This window comes from Bubalus bubalis, chromosome 21 (assembly GCF_019923935.1).
Source record: "Bubalus bubalis isolate 160015118507 breed Murrah chromosome 21, NDDB_SH_1, whole genome shotgun sequence".
Taxonomy (NCBI): domain Eukaryota; kingdom Metazoa; phylum Chordata; class Mammalia; order Artiodactyla; family Bovidae; genus Bubalus; species Bubalus bubalis.
Window position 1 is genome coordinate 15,209,295 of NC_059177.1, and position 19,389 is coordinate 15,228,683.

General features: G+C 37.9%; 1 protein-coding gene across 4 annotated transcripts in view; it reads left to right on the forward strand.

The window, feature by feature from the left end:
• The window catches only part of SNRK (SNF related kinase), a 79,851-nt gene that overhangs the window by 7,595 nt on the left and 52,867 nt on the right, over positions 1–19,389 (forward strand). For 3 of the 4 annotated variants that reach the window (XM_044933535.2, XM_025273018.3, XM_044933534.2), the window contains 3 exons: positions 8,237–8,298; positions 11,825–11,944; positions 12,040–12,513. In XM_044933535.2, coding sequence (XP_044789470.1) covers positions 11,872–11,944; positions 12,040–12,513 — 547 coding nt within the window. In that variant the 5' untranslated portion in view covers positions 8,237–8,298; positions 11,825–11,871. Of the gene's footprint in view, positions 1–8,236; positions 8,299–11,824; positions 12,514–19,389 lie in introns of all 4 variants that reach the window. The other variant, XM_044933533.2, reaches the window with a different exon arrangement.

Below are 19,389 nucleotides of genomic sequence, written 5' to 3' on the forward strand. Positions count from 1 at the left end.
TATGTACAGACTTATCTCTTAGGTCATTATATTGTTTTCATATTGCATAGATAGGGGAAATGTTTAAATAGTATATCTAAGTGGGTTTAATATTTAGACACGTTGGTTCTTTTGTATTAAGGAGAGTACACTTTAGGTAATGTAGGTTTCACTCAGTGTAACGTATGTAGGTAAAGTTCATTTTAGATCTAGGACACTATACTAACAAATATTCATTGGAAAAATTATGAAGCTTAGAGTGTGCCATATTTATGGGTCTCTTAAATAGTCCAAATATTGCACAATAATTTTTTTTTTAATAGTGGACAAAAGTTAAGCGATTGAATTTAAGAGTTCTGCTTTGTGTTCTATCTCATTTTCTGCAGGTTAAACAATTCTCTTTGTTGGTATAAAGTATTACGAGTACTACGGAAGACATGTAGAATGACAGTGCTCAATCTAGTGTTTCAAGGCATGATCTGATCCTTTGTTCTCCTCTTTTATGAGTATTTGCTAATCCTCTTGTGAAGGAAAATGCTTTGTTAGAAACAAATGGAGAGAATGTAATTTGCAAAGTACATTAAAATTGCAGTTTGGGTAAGGATAAATTTTTTAAAGCAGAAAATAGAGCCTTCTTAAATTGTACTTAAATGATTTGCTTGGTGTTGACTGTTCTGTGCCATTGGGGAGAAATCTTGCCATAACAAAATTGTATACAAACTGTGAAGATGGAAGTTCTTCCCAAGGTGCCATTGCATTTTTAGATGACCAGTAATTCTCAGTCTGTCTTTTGAATGGTTATTTGCCTGTTGTTTCCTTTCTCAAAGTGTAGTTTCTAAACATTTCAAAAAGTTTTTAGTGGAACTGTTTGTTAATAATGTTTATTAGGTGAGTCCTTGGTGTCGCTCTTGTTAGTTGATGGCTGGATCAGGTAACTCGGCATGGCGTGTCAGAATTGGAGGAAAAGCAGAATTGTCAGAATAGATTTATTTTAGTGCTGCTGTTTTCCTGGGAATTAGAAAGGCCCAGATCAAAGTGGGGAGGCATTGTATTATTGCAGGAAAAAATAAAGGGCTCAGGAATCAGCTCAGGCAGCCCTCACCTGGACGTAGGACTGTGGCATAGGAAGGCTTTGATCCTGTTTGGCCTTCCTTTCTGTTGCATAGATTGGGTGTGATACTTCCATCACATTCCTGATGGTAAGGAATAAACTACAGAACAGATGTTAAGAATTCAGTGCATACGTAGATTCCCAGTAGTTAAATTGTTTATTCTTTTTTTTTTAATTGTTTACTCTTTTTGAAACCTGCATTAAAACAAAAGTAAACTTCTCAGATGGGCAGTTGTGGCAGTGAAATATTGTTAAAACTTGAAATGAGACAATGAAAAGAAATGTCAACTGTGGTTTTGCTCTAAGACTCATTTCTATATAAACCTGTAAACCTGTTTAGTTATAAGTTAGTAGGTTTTTAGGAAAGTAGTATGGATAATAATGAGAGAATGCAGTAAGTCAAAACAAAAGTCGATATTTTATGGAATCTTAAGATGAACAGTGAACTTTTATAATTGGTTTAAATTTTCTAATGACCTTATTCTTCTGTTGCTTTCATGTTAAAAACCTAGAGTTTTCCTTTCTTTTGAGGCCTCACATCATCTCTGTGATGTGAAGCTGCTTCTGTACATTTTTAACTCTTTGATGACACTTGAATTAATCTACAGTACAGTTAGAAGGGACTGTGGTGAATTTAGTCTAGCAAGTTTTCCATTGATGTTGAGAGACTGAGAGTTCATCACAGTTCCCTAAATGGTGAAGCGCTAGGTAGCTTTCAGGATCAGCCTTCCTAACCCTGTTATATTTATAATCTCACTTCTGCCCGCTGGCCTGACTTCACCCACCCCACCACGTGTACTCTGCTGTCCATTTCTCCTGTTTCCAGAAAGGGTGTCCCACTGCTCCTGGTGAGGGCTAAGGCTTGATCTGTGGGCTGCCCCATCCTTGGGTGTCCTGCCTTTAGTATCCTTTGCTCTTCCTTTGACATAACTTGCCCAGGTTTTCTAAGTCACTAAGTCGTGTCCAACTCTTTGCAACCCCATTTACTGCAGAATGGGGTTCTGCAGTCTTCCAGAACAGCAGTGGTTTTCTAAGTCACTAAGTCTGTCCAACTCTTTGCAACCCCATGGTTTTCTAAGTCACTAAGTCTGTCCACCTCTTTGCAACCCCATGGACTGCATAATGGGGTTCTGCAGTCTTCCAGAACAGCAGTGGGGTTCTGCCAGGCTTCCCTGTCCATCACTGCCTCCCTCAGTTTGCTCAAACTCATGTCTGTCGAGATGGTGATGCCATCCAACCATCTCGTATAATTATCTTTTTATGTGTAGATAACTTATTTGTAAGATTTTCAAGGACTGGGGGACTGTATTGTCCCCCGCAATTTATCCCCCACAATTAGGGCTGAAATATTTGCTAATAAAAAATTAGACTCAGTGTTCCTTCTTTAGCCTGAAGGAATTGCATACTTTGTCCCTCAAAGGAGGCAGAATATTTCATTGAGTATGTCTGTTTATTAAGATTATATAAATATATATATTTCAGGGAAGTTGGTTTATTTCATTGGTGTCAGTTGAAAAGTAAATTGAATGAATAATTATGTACAGAAATTCAAAATTTTAGTAACCTCTGCCTTTCCTAGGTTATAAAGGTAGCACATATTCACTGCTAAAAATTTGAAAAGAACAGAAAAGTATAAAGAGAAAAAAAAGCTGTAATTTTAACATTTTTTAAAGTATATATACAGGCAGATTATATGTTTAAAAAAAATCTGGGATCCCGTGCCATGAAATTGAGTGTGTGAATTCTTTTACTTAACATTTTATTGTGACAATTTCCCATGAGATTGAATAGATTCAAATATAGCAGCAGAGTGTTGTGTTAGGTGTACCATTTTCGTATTGTAGTCCTTTTGGTTATTTCTGATTTTTTTTTTTTTTTTCAAATATAAATGTCCCTGAACGTTGTGACTTTGTATTTGTCTATTTCTTTAAGACATAAATCTATTAGTAAGATTATTAAATGAAGGATATTAATTATTTTAAGGCTTTTAATACAGGTATTGCCAAATTGCTTTTCAGAAAAGTAATCTATGGTGCCAGCAGTATGAGAAAATTCCCAAATGCTTCTGCCTTTTAAGTCAAAATCAGTGAAATATTAGGTGCCGATATTTTTGTTCATGGATTAGTTTTTTTTTTTTTTTTTCTTTTCTAACATTCTTTTTTGAGCACTTTTTCATGACCATCTTTGTCACATCATCAGCAGGGGGTATAAAAAAGATGATACGGAGTTAAAATGAATTTTGACAGTATTAATAAAAGCTCTGGAAGAGAGATTTAGATTAAATATTTAAATGCTCCATAGATTCCACCTTACATTCTGTTTTCCTGGCAGAGGAGCAGTTGTGGGTTAGCTTTATTTATTTTGGAATAATTTCTGGATGCTAACTTGTGCTTAAATCATTATTTACCATGTGGGCACTTTATACCAGACCTGTCACCATACTAATTTTTAAAGACTCATTTACCCTCAGGTAGAAATGGTGACATGCCTAGCATTTTTCATCACTTTAACGAGAGGCAGTTCTGTTGAAGAATTTGAACTTATTAGCTGTGCTGCTGGTCAAGGTTTTGTGGCTTGGATGTTAACCCCTTTCTCTCTACAAACGCTAAGTGCTACTTTCCGTCAGTTAATAGGTTGTCTGACTCCTCCTTTCATTCAAATCCCTGGAATATAGCTTGCTATATTTAGGGAAAATAAAGATTTCTTAAACCAGCACTTTAAGGGATAGATCTGCATTGGCAACCCAGTCGCTGCCTTGAGAGACTAAAGCAGACTTTTCAGCCTGGCGTTCCTGGTTACCTCCAGTGGCCCTGAGTCCATTAAAATCGACTGCCAGGAAGAAAACTGTGAGGACATACTTTAGTAAACAGTTACTTTACCTTCCCTTGGCAAATGCTTTATTAGACATTTGGAGGTATGTTTTTGCCAATCGGGCCATTTCTCATAATAAATGATTGAAACCTTCTAATTTGCAGTTTCTGTCTTGATTCCATCCAGGGGCTACAGGCTGATCGTGATACCCACATAGTAATATTCACCCAGTCCAGTGAAGAACTCTAGATTCTTCCATAACTTGGGACCTGTTGACTTGTTTGTGATGGTTGCTTCTTTTTTTTTTTTTTTTTGGCCATGCTGTGAGACATGTGGGTTCTTAGTTCCCCGAGCAGAGATTGAACCCAGGCCCCCTGCATTGGAAGTGCCAGATCCTAACCACTGGATGACCCTGGTTGCTTCATCCTTGCCTTATAGCCTATGTTAATTATGCCCAGGAGGAGTACCAGTCCAAAAATGCGGAGTACTGTCTACTTTGAATGAAAAGAACAGCAACGGTGACTGCCACTGGGATTGCGTTTTTGTTTGACTTGGAGGTGACTGATATTCCTGGAGGACTGAGTCTACTGCCTTCTTTTCGGCCTATACTGTTTCTGTTCTAGGTATCTTTGAAATGTTAGCAGTGAGATCAGGGCGGCAATTTTTGTGAAATGTGCGTTAGTTCCTCTACTTAAGTTGACTTTTCCCTAAACGTAGGTTTAGTCTGACATTTCCCATGAGTAAGAGTTCCAGTTTTCATATTTTTGCTGTTTGTGAAAGATACCAGATAATTTCCATGTATAAGAAGCTTAAATATAGTTTTAGCATGGTTGTATAAAGACTCATCTCTTAGCTGTCTATATTGGAGGGCGAGCACTGGCACAGATCATTTTTTGAGGCATGTAAATTGTTTGGAAGGTTTTTCTGTGTTTGAATACTAGTGGTCTGGTTTAACAGGGGAAATTTATAATATCCCAAAGTGTAGAGAGGCTATGGAGTAGCCTAATTTTTGCATATGGCCTTTTTTTTGTGTGACCTGCTTTCTCATGCGATGGCTTGCTTGGTAATGATGACCCACACGGACCCACCTTTGTTGAGCATGGTATGTGAGTTGGAGACCTTAGTTTGGTATACAGACCGCACTCCAGTGGTAAAGATGTCAGTGAAAAGCTAGAAGTGAGTTTTGACAAGAAGAACAGGGTGCATTCCAAATGGACAGTAGGTTTAACAGAGGCTGGTTTTACAACTGTTTTCAGCAGCTTGCAAAATGTGTGTAGGGCCACCCACACTTCCTTCCTCTTCTCCAGCCACACCCGCACACTTGAGTTGCTTCTGCTCTCTTTAGTAAACTGGGAGAGCATCAGTGTATTCTTGCAACACATACCAGTGCTTGTTTCTCAAACACGAATTTCCATGTTATAAACACCCTCAACTGGATGGTCTGTTTCATTTAGGTCCAGCCGCGTCATATCCATGTATGAGCAAATGCTATCGTAAGTAAGAAGACCACTTTAGAATGGCCTGATTTAGGGCTCTTGCTGTTTTAAAAGATGTCATAATAGTTAATGTAGTCATTAAAAATGGTGATTTAGAAGAACACAGTGCATGGAAAATGTTCATCCTGTAGTAGAGGAAAAGCAGTCCTGTGACTTCATATACAATAAGCTTTGTATAGAAGCCCAGGTGTAAAGAATATAAACTTAAGCCTGAAGAGAGGCTATCCTTGATGAGATTATAGATGTTTTTTGTTTGTTTTTCATCTATGGTGCTTTTCTGTATTTTCCAGATTTTCTAAAGTGAACTTGTTTTGTGGAAATACTTAGAAAATGGTTGCAACTCCCCCCCCATCCCCAGTGTGTATATGTGTGTGTGTGTGAGTGTTACCCCATTTTGTGTCTGGCATGTATTATACATAGAAAATAATTTGGAAGGCTGTGTCCAAAATGTTAACAGAGATTATCACAGAGGGTAGAATAATGGATGATTTTTTAAAAAAATTTCCCCCCCTTTTTTTGGCCAGTATATATGTTCTGATTGTATTTTTTCTTACATTTCATAGATGTTTCTTTCATAATTGAAACAAAGATACTGAAAGGAAAGTAATTGGTTGGTTGAAAAAAGCAGAATATAAAGAAGAATATAAAGAAGATATTAAGTTATATATAGAATGATCACACCTAGGCTTTGGGGGAGGACGGATACATGTATGAGTATGGCTGAGTCCCTTCACTGTTCACTGGAAACGGTCACAGTATTGTTAATTGTCTGTGTTCCCAATACAGAATAAAAAGTTTAAAGAAAAAAGCAAACAGTTAGATTCTGTGGGATGCTTTATTGAAAAATCATCAGACTTTGATACCCAACTAGAGATTAATTTCTTTACCAATCTACAGTATCCATTTGCAGTTTAATACACATTAGGAAACTAAGCAGTCCACGACTCTGTGCGACCCCGTGGACTGCAGCCCGCCAGGCTCCTCTGGCTATGGGATTCTCCAGGCAAGAATACTGGAGTGGGTTACCATTTCCTTCTCCAGGGGATCTTCCCAACCCAGGGATGGAACCTGGGTGCCCTGCACTGTAGGCAGATTCTTTACCTTCTGAGTCATAGGGAATTTTCTGAAAACAGAGGAGAGATGATAGCTCAGTAAATTCAGTCTCTTGAAGTAGAGTGGAAGACTGAAGGAATTTCTACCTGGTTGGAGGAGATTACTATCATCATGACCGTGGTAGTGGTGGTGGTAGCTGGTATTTACTGACTGCTCCCTCTGTGCCAGGCTGTATTTTAAACACTACCTTTATTAACTGATTTAATTCACCGCGACCTATGCCATGCCCCTGCTACTGACGTTTTCTAACAAGGAGACTAGCCGTACAGAGAGGTCAGGTTTTTCTCAGGTCCAGTGGCTAGTGGCTGGTAAGCTGGCATTCAGATCCAGTCATTAGCCTTAACAGAACCAGTCCTCAGCCAGGCTGGACCATCACACTGCCTTGCCAGACTGTGGATGAAACTGTCTGTTGGAGAGAGAAGCAGGCGTGGGTAATGGGAGGAGCTACTGTATCTCACTTGGAGCTGAAGGAGCAGGTTGGCATCCCACAGTTCACCTTTCTCTAGACGTGGGCCTGTGCTCTTGACTTTACTTGGCCCCCCCCATCTGTGTGAGCAACTGTCTCCATTGCTCTTCATCCCCTCATTCCCAGCAGTAAACTTGTTTCCACAGCCATCTTTCCTTCTTCCTCCTTTCATCTTTCCTACTTCCCCCAACCTCTTCACGTGCTCTTTTCCCAGAGCTCATACGAGCTTGAGCTTAATGATTACCTGGACTCACCTGTAGTGTGTTGTGTAAAGTGCCTTGGCCTAGTTTGAATGTTTAGAACTTGAAATTGTTAATACGATGTTCCAGTGTTGAGGAAAGGCCTGCAAGGCTGTCTTAGTTCCCTCCCTGTGCCCCGAACTTAGGTATCAGTGATCCCCTCACATGCTCTTTGTTCCTGGAGTTTCTGTTTTACTGTCAGATGGAAAGCCTCTAGTGTGGAGCTGTTGTGCATGTCCCCCAGTGCTACTGTTGACTTTTGCTGGCCTTCTGGAGGACGGAGTGCTGGAGAGGTTGCCCTCCTCGCTACTGGAGTGGGTATTTCATGAACCAGAGAGGCTCCTGCAGGCATGTTGGGCTCTGAAGCCTGGCTGAGAAGCTTGGAGCCGCAGGCTGCTGCTTGTGGGGCAGGTGGAGCCTCCTGGTTGCCTACCTTGCAGGCTCCTGGTGAGGATTCATTGCGTTGCGGATTCGTGCTCATTTCCCAGGAGGCATTTCAAAAACAGTGACTTTACTCTTCATTATTATAATTCCCTCCTCCTTCAAGTGGAGTAATCCTTTTACTCTGTCTGCCTGAACCAATCTCCGTGTATCTGTTCACTGTGAAATCAGTTCAGTTCAGATTGTGTGTTGATTCAGTTGTGTCTGATTCTTTGCCATCCCATGGACTGCAGCACACCAGGTCTCCCTGTCCGTCACCAACTGTCAGAGTTTATTCAGACTCATGTCCATTGAGTCGGTGATGCCATCCAACCACCTCATCCTCTGTTGTCCCCTCTCCTCCTGCCTTCAGTCTTTCCCAGCATCAGGGTCTTTTCACTGTGAAATACCTGTTGCCTAAAGATTCCTTGAATGGGCTGTAGTTGACAGAGGGGAGAAAAATAATGGAAGACTGGGTCACTGAAAACAAATTCTCCATTTTTATTTGTCTGTCTGGGTCCACCCTGAGGGTTTATATTTTAATTTTGAGCAAAAGTTAAAACAAATAGAACTAAACTAATATCTTTGTATTTTCTTTTAGGAAAAAGAAGCAACTAACAAAACACAGTGATAACAAGGATTACTCCACATGCAGCTTGCAGGGTATGTCTTGGAGTTGGTACACAGTCGCCTTTACTTTACATAAGCCACATCTTAACATTCTACATTGGTGTTCAGAATGATTTTCAGGCATTGCAAGATCCTCAGATATCAAAAATGATTTAATTATTTCCTGTGTTAAGTTGCTCAGTTGTGTCTGACTCTTTGGGACCACATGGACTGTAGCCCGCCAGGCTCCACCGTCCATGGGGATTCTCCAGGCAAGAATACTGGAGTTGGTTGCCATTTGCTCCTCCAGGGGATCTTTCCGACCCAGGGGTTGAACCTGGGTCTCCTATATTGCAGATCGTTTCTTTACCGTCTGAGCCACCGGGGAAGCCTAATGGTTTCCTATACTAACTCAAAATACACTTGATAATATGATTAAACTATTTTAAAAGGTGTTCAATAACAAGGATATTTTTCCTTTCACATTTCAGTTATTTGTAACTTCCTGTTTTTTTGGTTTATAATTGTAGTTTGATAGACACTGAAAGTTACTCAGTTGTGTCTGACTCTGTGTGACTCCATGGATAGTCCATGGAATTCTCCAGGCCAGAATACTAGAGTGGGTAGCCTTTCCCTTCTCCAGGGGATCTTCCTAACCCTGCAGGAGACCTGGGTTCGATCCCTGGGTTGGGAAGATCCCTTGGAGAAGGGATAGGCTACGCAGTCCAGTATTGTGGCCTAGAGAATTCCACGGACTGTATAGTTCCTGGGGTCGCAAAGAGTCTGACATGACTGAGCCACTTTCATTTCACTTCACTTTCAGACAATGAAAAAAGGATATGTGTATCCAGAAAAGTACCCAAAAAGTGAATTCTTTGATAGTGAAAGCAATTAGTCATTTTACTATAGGTAGCTTGTCATTAAGAAGATACCCTATGAGACTTTTCCCCATGAACTTACTAGTAGATTAAAAATTATTTCACTCTGCCCTTTTGCTAACCCAGTTTTGGAAAGAGAAATGATAATGTGAATAGTGATTATCTGTGGGTGTCTGAGACCCTAAAAAAAGATCCTGCCCATATCTGTATATTCCTTTGTAATACATAAATCTTTAAAAAAATAATTAAAATGTAAACCAACTGAAATGTGTTTATAAAGCCTTGATTTCGTTGCCACTTTCCAGGAATATATCTAAAGTGATAGATGAAAAAGTAAATATTATATAACTTGGGGGCAGCCTGAAGAAGTTTTTTTTGAAAGCTAAAGTTGCATATGTAAGCTTGTGCAATGGAAACATAAACTCAGGTAGAATTTTAAGAGTTATTACTGCCCTTATAATTAATCAAAGCTAAAGATTTAAAGATAGTTTTCTGCCCCCTGGAATTAGCTTAGAATTTTTGTTTTTGAAAATTAAATATGCTTAAATTAACTTTATTTTGGGGAACTACTGTCCAAATAAAGCAAGATCTTTCCTCTTGGATTTTCCTGTTATCAATAAAATGAGCAGCTCAGATGACAAGGATAATACACAGTACAGAAGAAATTTGCTTTTTCTCCAAAGAGAAAGCCACATAAGCCGTATCTTAACAGTGCAGGTTTCTCATTTTTAAAAGTCTCAATAGAAATAGGATTTTGTGTCTGAAATTAATTTGCAGAAACAGTGTAGAACAGTGGTTAAAAGCACAGACTTTGGTGACTCTCAGCTCTTTAACACACTGGCCTTATAGCCTAGGCCAAGTTACTCACTGGTTTTGTGCCTCAAAATGAGACTAATAATCCTATCTCTGGGGGCAGTTTTCAATTAAAGCACTCAGAATTACTCTGAGGGTAATTTACAATTACAGAGAAGTTTGAGGTGGCCCCAGATATGTGATTCAGATCATTTTAGCCTCCATGGGAGAATGACTGTGAGATTATTTGTTTAACTTTCACGATATTATTACCCTAAATATAATATTGTTTAGAATGGTCATATGTTTATAAGAGGTCTGTGCTTTGAATTAAGAATTCGATTTGAACCTTCAGCACTTACCTGAAACACAATGCTTTCTTGGCTATAAAATGGGAATAATACTGACCTCTTAGGGTTGTTCAGATCCAATGACACAATCTAATCTGATTCAGTTTTTGCAGACATATATAGTGGGTTTTCAGTAAATATTAACTGTTAGCTTTTCTTCTGTTCTTTTAAGCAAAAATGAGATTTAAAGGAATTTAATGCTAGTGCTTAAAAAAAAAAAAACTTTTATGTACATACAGTTTAGGTTTTTGGGATATTATCACCTAAGTAGGGTAACTGCTCTAAGTACTGTTAGTAAAAAGTTACTGAAAATGTGAAACTGCATATGGGAGCATCAGAAAAGGCTTCACTGCATGGATTAATGTGCACTAATAGGAAAGATCTAGTCTTAGGAGACGGCTGTATTTTTCATGGGATTTGGTTATTCTATTTAATTTTGGTAAAAAAAAAAAATAATAGTGTGAGTTTAGTCTGTGAGATTTAAAATGATGTCTTAATTTGTATAATAAATATTTAAAAAATTTTCTAAGTCAGGGTCATTTATAAGAACCTATTTCTGTATTTTAAGGTTTATACTATAAAGGTTAAGAATTTTAAACTCACATATAAAATGAGGTTTTTAAAGCCAAATAATCTTTAACATGCAAATAGTTTAAATGCGTGCTTGTGTGTTCTTAAAATGTATGCACATCGTGGTAGGTTTTGTTTGAGAGTTGGAAAACCATAATAGAAACAAGCATAACGGATAAGCACAAAGAATAAGTACCCATCAGTTAGCAAATATTAAAACACCTAATGTGTACCAGATACTGTTCTAGGTACTAGTGATGCAAGAGCAAACAATTTACTTGTAAATATTTTGAAAAAAGTTGCATTTCAAAATTTGAAAAAATTTGATTACTTGTTCTATATAAAACACTGTTCTTGTCGTTAGCAGAGGGTAGAAATAAAACATGGAACCATAGAGTCCTCAAGAACCTTGAGGTCTCAGGATAAAGATGGTGTGTACTGAAGCCTATAAGATTAAGACTACCTGGGGTGGAGGTGTCTCAGGTGCTTTGGAGATACAGGGGAGGGAGGTAGATGAAAATACCCCAGAAAACCAAACTAGACTCTTCTGGGAGAGTCAGAAGTCTTTACTGAAGGGATTTTATATTAAATAGTGCTAATTTTGGAATAGCAGGAAGAAGTTGTTGGTTTCTGTCCAAGTGTATATTTGTTGTGTTTTCCCTTTCTAGTCAGTCCCAGACTTCTTTTTTAAGATGCTAATTGAAATTACTTTTGGAAAATATCCTTCTTTAAGTGCTTTTTTAAAGCATATCAAACTTGCCAGTTTTCTTGTGACATCACTGAAAAATTGTTTAAACAGATTAACTTTGTATCAGTTTGCAAAATAAAATGGCATTTAAATGATCAGGCTTTATAATGTAAACCCTAAATCTGTAATTAGGTAATTATAAATGCCCCTGACTGATTTTATGTCTCAATATATTTATTTCAAATTGAAGCTATAAAAGGATAAGTCACAGAAAACTTAATTTTATTTCTCTTATTTTGTAGATGTCCATGACGATATTGAAAATGAATTCCTTATTTTCACCAGATATATGAGAAGATCCATTTTAAACAGTCTAAATATTTTTTCTCACGTCGGACCAGCATGGCAGGATTCAAGCGAGGGTATGATGGGAAGATTGCTGGATTATATGATCTGGATAAAACCTTGGGTCGAGGTCATTTTGCAGTGGTTAAACTTGCCAGGCATGTCTTTACAGGTGAAAAAGTGGCAGTAAAAGTTATTGACAAGACAAAATTGGACACACTAGCCACTGGTCATCTTTTCCAAGAGGTGAGATGCATGAAGCTCGTGCAGCACCCCAACATCGTGCGCCTTTACGAAGTGATCGACACCCAGACCAAACTTTATCTTATCCTGGAACTCGGGGATGGAGGAGACATGTTCGATTACATAATGAAGCATGAGGAGGGACTCAATGAAGACTTGGCCAAGAAGTACTTTGCTCAGATAGTTCATGCCATATCTTATTGCCATAAACTCCATGTGGTTCACAGAGACTTAAAACCTGAGAATGTGGTCTTCTTTGAAAAGCAAGGTCTTGTAAAGCTGACAGACTTTGGTTTCAGCAACAAATTTCAACCAGGGAAGAAGCTCACTACGAGCTGTGGCTCTCTTGCATATTCTGCCCCAGAAATTCTGCTTGGTGACGAGTACGATGCACCTGCAGTAGGTGGGTACCTTTCCGTATTTGCTGTCTTGAATTCTACTGGCTGAAGTGTAGTTGGTCAAATCAGTTGTTGTTTATGTGAAAATAATTTCTAAGAGAATTTCTGTTAAATGGATCTTAGTAAACAGATTGGGTTTCATGACTGCTGTGTTTCCCTAAAGCTGTCTGAGTTTATTTTACCTTATAGATAGCTAATGTCTAAAGTATATTTGTTAGCACAAAAGAAAAAGAGTGAGTTACCTTTTAATGTAACCTCTCATCAGCCTGTTTTGTTTTTTTTTTTAGGGTCTAGGTGCTTTTCCTATCTTTTTAGATACTTCTAGTTATTTCCTTCCTGTGAATATATTTAAACAGTCAAGAGACCCGTATTAGAAAGGCACTGTGAATATTGTAGTGTATAGCGTGAAGAATTCTGGCATTGGGATCATTTCTTGTGACCTTGAGCAGTGTACCTGAGCTCTCTGCTTCATTCATCATCCAAAGAATAGATCAGATACGGGTATTGAATGTTATCTTGTTTACTTTTCACAGTGACCCCTGTGGTGGTTACTGTCTATCTTCCTGTATAGGATAGAAAGTTGATAACAGAGTGCCTGCTGTGTGGCGAATTCCAAAAGAGTGGCAGCTCTTGGCATTCCCCTGGCCTGCTCCCTTCACTCCAACACTTCCTCACGCTCTTACTCGTCATGAGTTACTCCGTTGTGACAGAGTGTTTATTGCTTTTCAGCTTGTGTCAATTTTGTCCCCTTGGAATCATATTTGTTGTGAAGGTCATTTAGGAATTTATTTTCAGTTTTTAAGGATTTGTTAATCTGAAGGTGTGGTCAGCTTTTAAAATTTTAGGTTTAATCTTAGAAAAATAATCCTAATATTACATGCATATGATATCAAACTTCATAGATAATGAGCCTTTCATTTGCATTCTGATTATTTAAAATGCAGGTTATAGAAGATTAAAGGTACACATTGAAGAGTGCTGATCTTATGCTGAATACTCTGTACACCAAGGCACTGTTTTTCATGTTAGACTATGTGTTCTGGAAAAGAAAGGGTTAATAAATGGATTCTACCCACTACGGATAACCAGGCTTCACTGAAGGCTTTCATTAGAATATTTGAGGCAGACAGTTTTTGATTAGTGGAGACTAATCTGAAAATAGAGGCAAGAATATGCAGATGAGGAAACATCAATGTGTCAACGTGAAAAGGATATTCAGCCTCACTAATAATCAGGGAAAGGCAAATTAAAACTACAGTAAGACACTATTTCTTACTTTTCATATTGAGCAAAGCTAAAGGCAGACAAAACCAAATGTGGGTAAGACTATAGAACATGAAGAACTCGTGCACTTTGTAGATGGCTGTTTGTCAATAACTAGTAAAGTTAAGTAGACAACCTGAGACCCATTGGTTCTGCTTCCTGTGTATGCACCGTAGAGAAGCTCTCATATATGCTGGAGATTTTCAAAGAGTGTTTTTAGCAGTATTGACTGTTCATCAGCAGGAGAATAAATTGTTAATTATTCATATGGTGAAACTATAGCTTAGTGAAAATTAATGAATTATGTCAGCATGGCTGGAGTTTCACAGTCTTGTTTAAGTGAGAAAATGAGTAAAGAGTACATGCAGTATTAGAACATTTATACAAAAGTTTAAAACATACAAAGCAGTGTGAAACATTGTTTAGGGCTGCAGTACATGCAGTGAAGTATGATGAACGGGAGAGATCAAGGTAGTTAACTTCTGAGGTGCAGGCCTGTCTACAGGGTTTCAACTGTATTGGTGATGCTTATTTCCGAAGTTGGGCAGTGAATGCGCAGGTGTTCATTGTTATGTTCTTTTTTCTCTCCTCTTAAATATTGCATCATAGAACTTTAAATAAGTTTTTAAAAACGAAAAGAAAATTGAAAGGATAATCACCAGTCTGATAAATGGTTAACTTATGTTGGTAAAGTGGAATTGGGTAGAGTTCATTTTCATTATTTGTATTTATTTCCATACATTTTGTGTAATTGTGTGATTGAAATTACTATAGAATTGCTTTGGAAAACAAATGGAAAGTTGCATTTCTGTTAATGTAGTATTAGTTTATTATGCCAAAATCAATCACTGATTTTTCACGGATATTTAGCAAAATTAGTTGGGGATAAAGATTAGAATCTGTCACTTAATTATCAGATATTGTTAAGTAAAACAACTTTGGTTCAATTTTATAATTAAGTTTTTTAAGAGTACACTGATCCTCAACATTGAAAATTAGTTCAGAAATTGTATTTTATTATATTCAAAGATTCAAATTTGATTTTATTTAACTGCACTTTTCTTTCTGTATCATTACTTTTTCTTTCACTTTTTATTCTTTCTAGGACCTTTGAGTTTCTCTTCTGATTTCTTTTTTAGTGTCTTGAAAGCTTTTTTCCTTTATTGTCCTGATTTCTAATGAACATGTCTGACTGTGTGTTGCCTTCTCCCACAGTCTCTGGTAACATCCCAGGAATTTCACTCTGCAGTCATTGTTCATTGCTAAACTTTACTGCTTTGTTTCTTGTTGGGATTTTTTTGTTTTTTTAAAAATTCAAAATGGATACATTTATTTTTCCTTTTAGCTATTTGGTTTTAACTTCTAATTTTAGTATATTACAGTCAAATATGTCTGATTGGTTTCTGCTTTGGAGAATATTTTTAGATTTTCCGTGTGGTTTAGTACATAGTAATTTTTGGTTACGCTTCCCTGTGTGATAAAAATATTTGTATTTTTGGTACATACAGAGTTTTTATACATAATTAAGATTGTTAATTATGTATTTTGTTCCTTTGTGCCATGTTTTTATTCTTATCTGTTATTTTTTGAGAGAATTATGCTAGTCCCTTACTCAAATCTGTCAGTTTTGTATTTTAATCAGTTTTTGCTTGTACCTGTTATTTTCATGCTGTGTTAGGTACATAAAAGTCTGTATAATTTATTTTACATGATGGGCTATCACTTTTAGCAGTATGAAACTGTGCTTATTTGCTTATTGCTTTAAATCCCATTTGTCATTTGGTTTCAGGTATATCTTAAACAATATATGGCTTTATTAGGTGTCCATAATCCATAAGACTTTTAATAGGTGAATTTAGTCCATTCACATTTGTTTTTTTACTGGAATATTTGGACTTATTTGTGCTATTTTGTATTTTTCATTTGCCTTGTTATTTTATTATTACCTTTTGCTATATTTTGCTGGAGTATTCAGGTTTCCTTTGCTCCTCTAGTGGTTTGCAAGATGTGCAATCTGTTTTAGTGTCTACTCTTAATGTCTAGAGTTAATATTTGGTTCATTCCCTCTACCATACAAAAAACTATAGTTTGCTTTCACTTTCCTTTATTTGCTTTTATTTAGTTTATAAAATAATTTTAATTTGAACTTAATTTTACTAATTTTTTGTTTTACCACTGATTTGCCTCCTTTCTATCTTAGATTACTTTTGTTTTGTTTTTAATTCTTTAGAGAAGATTTGTGAAAAGTTTCCCAAGTCTTTGTCTGAAAGTATCATCACATTTGAATGGTACTTTGGCTGGGTATAGAAGTACATGTTGGGAATTGTTTTCTTTCCAACTTTAAAGATACTTTCCAGTCATCTTTTGCTTCAGATGCTGCGGGGGCAAAGTCTCATGTGAGATTAATTTTATTTTCATTGTTGGGCTGTACTTTTCGTGTAATCTGTGGTGCATAGTTTCACTTCTAGAAATGCCGTATTCAGTGGTTTTTCTTGGGTGTTCTGTTTGATGCACTTGGTTCATGCCTCATGCTGTGCTCAGGTTTGCTTGGTGCTTGGGGATTGTTAGTTGTGTGCTTAACTTTTTAATTTCTTTTTGGAGATTCTCTTAAACGTGTCATCGCTCAGTTGTGTCCAACTCTTTGTTACCCCATGGACTATAGCCTACGAGGCTCCTCCATCCATGGGATTTTCCAGGCAAGAGTACTGGAGTGGGTTGCCATTTTCTTTCTCCAGAGGATCTTCCTGACCCAGGGATCGAACCCGGGTCTCCCGCATTGCAGGCAGACGCTTTACCCTCTATGCCAAAGGGCAAATACACATACCAGTGAGATTCTCTACTGCTGCTAAGTCGCTTCAGTCGTGTCCAACTCTGTGCGACCCCATAGATGGCAGCCCACCAGGCTCCCCTGTCCCTGGGATTCTCCAGGCAAGAACGCCGGAGTGGGTTGCCATTTCCCTCTCCAATGCATGAAAGTGAAAAGTGAAAGGGAAGTCACTCAGTTGCGTCTGCCCCTCAGCAACCCCATGGACTACAGCCTTCCAGGCTCCTCCATCCATGGGATTTTCCAGGCAAGAGTACTGGAGTGGGGTGCCATGTGAGATTCTCTAGTAGTCTGAAAATGCAATGTCTGAGTGACCTCCAGTTGGTGTGGGGGAGGAGCAGAGGGTGGCCTGGTATCTGGTCTTAGTATTTGACAGACTGTCAGTCCACCTCTGCCCCTGTGCCCACAGTCACCACCCCGACCTGGAACAAATACCTGCTTGTTCATGCTCAGTGAGTTACAGAGTGAGAGAACTGGGTTCATTCTTTTTAATTTTTTTTTTTTTTTTTGTGGATTCATTCTTGTAGTGATTGTCTTAAGTGCAAGTCTTTCCTATTTCCAGACTGTCTTCTGGAAAGGGCCCACACAGATGCTTCTATCAGCTGCTTCCTCTTTTAGTCTGATCCTGTGTGCCATCTACCTTTGCTGTCATATCTAGAGATTTGTGGGGAGAAAGAGAGCTGGATCATACTCAGTGAGCTGTTGATTCCAGTGCCTCTGTTGGCTTTCAAGAATGTGAACTAAGTTGACTTCACCGAGATAGAAGGGAAAAGGAAAAAAATGGGATTATTCAGGCAAGAATACTGGAGTGGGTTGACATTTCCTCCTCCAGGGGATCTTCCCGACCCAGGGATCAAATCTGCTTCTCCTGCATTGGCAGGGGGATTCTTTACCACTGAGCCACCAGGAGAAGACTTTACTCTGCTTTAAAAAGCAAAACTATACTTTATAGGTTTCTTCAAATATAGAAACTCTAAAATGAAAAAAACTGCTTCTCAGATCATGCCCAGAACTTTTCATTTGTAAAACCCTGACATTGTTTATATCTTTCTACTTCACTACATTATTTAACTTTAGTTTCAAGTTAAAATGAACTAGATTTGATATCGAAAACTTTATCATCACGCTTGAGATTCAGAGGCTTCCAGGGAAGTTAGTTTTGGAACTGAAAACCCCTGTATTAGATGCTTCCTAGTTTATAGACAGTTTCAAGGATGAAATATTAGGTCTCTTTATTAGTTTATTATTTGCTGAATTAATATGCAGGAGAAGTCACTGAAAGCTAAATTACGTAAAACGTGGCGCCATGTTAATACTGTGCAAAGGTTTGGACTTAGAAGTCAGTGTGGATAAGCTTTGGGGGATGTAAACAGAAGATCTGTATACACTGTCCACAATTTGCAGTTCAGTATTTAATAGAGATTATTCATGTGTGGAGTTACAAGAAGGTATGCAGAAAACTAGAGTTCCTTTTATAAATCTATGTTTTGTCCCACATTAAAATCTTACTCTCAGTAAACTAGGAATAGAGGGGAACATTCTCAACTTCATAAAGAACATCTTCAAAAATCTACAGCTAACATACTTAATGATGAATGACTGAGTGCTTTCATCTTTATGCTTTCCAAGTTTGGAAACCAGACAAGGATGTTCACTCACCACACTTATTGGGCATAGTACTAAAAGGCATACAGAGTGGAAAGGAAGAAATAAAACCACCTCAATCTGCAGGGGACATGATTTTCTGCATTGAAAATCTCGAGATGTGTATTTACAGAAAAATTCCTAGGAATGATAAGTGAATTCAGCAGGATCACAGGATACAAGATCAACACACAAAAACCAGTTACATTTCTCTATATTAACAAACATCTGGAGCCAGAAATTAAAAATGGTATATTTACAGTCCTTGAAAGAAAATGTATGTATCTAAGAAAACACATATAACAAAATAATTCATGCTGAAAAATGCAAAATGCTAATGAAGGAAACTTAAAAAGTCTTAAATGAATGGAGAGACGAATCATATTCATGGATTGGAAAACCAGGTAGTACAGATGTCACTCTTCCCATTTGATCCATGGGTTTAATCCAGTTCCTGCCAAAAGCCCTGCAGAGTTTTTGAGGACATAGACAACATTATTCTAAAACTTGGGTGGAAAGGCCATGGACCCAAAATAGCTAAAACAGTATGAGAAAGAAGAGCTGGAGAGGAGTCGCTATTATACCATTCTGGAAAATAGTTTGGCGGTTTCTTATAAAACTAAATATATACTTCCCATACAGCTCTGCAGTTGCACTCCTGGGAGTTTATTTTCACATGAAAATCTGTATGTGGTTGTTCATAGGAACTTTATTTGTAATAGCCCCAAACTGGAAACAGGTCACCTGTCCTTCAGTGGGTGAAATTGTGGTGCATCCTTGCCCTGAAATGCTATGCAGCAAGAAAAAGGAACAAACGATTCATTTAACAGCCTGAATGGGTCTTAAGAAAATTATGCTGAGGGAAAAAATGCCAATCTCAAAAACTTACATACCGCATAATTCCCATTTATATAACTCTTGAACTAAAATTAAAGAGATGGAGAACAGACTGGCAGTTGCCACAGGCTGGAGATGATAGTGAGTGATGCAGTTATACAGGGATAGCATGAAGGAGCCTTGGGTGGTGGAGCACTTCTGTAGCTGGTGTCATTAAATGAATCTATACCTGGGATGAAACTGCATGGACGCTACACACGATGAGTGCATGTAAAGCAGGGAAACCCGAATAAGCTCTGTGGAGTAAACCAGT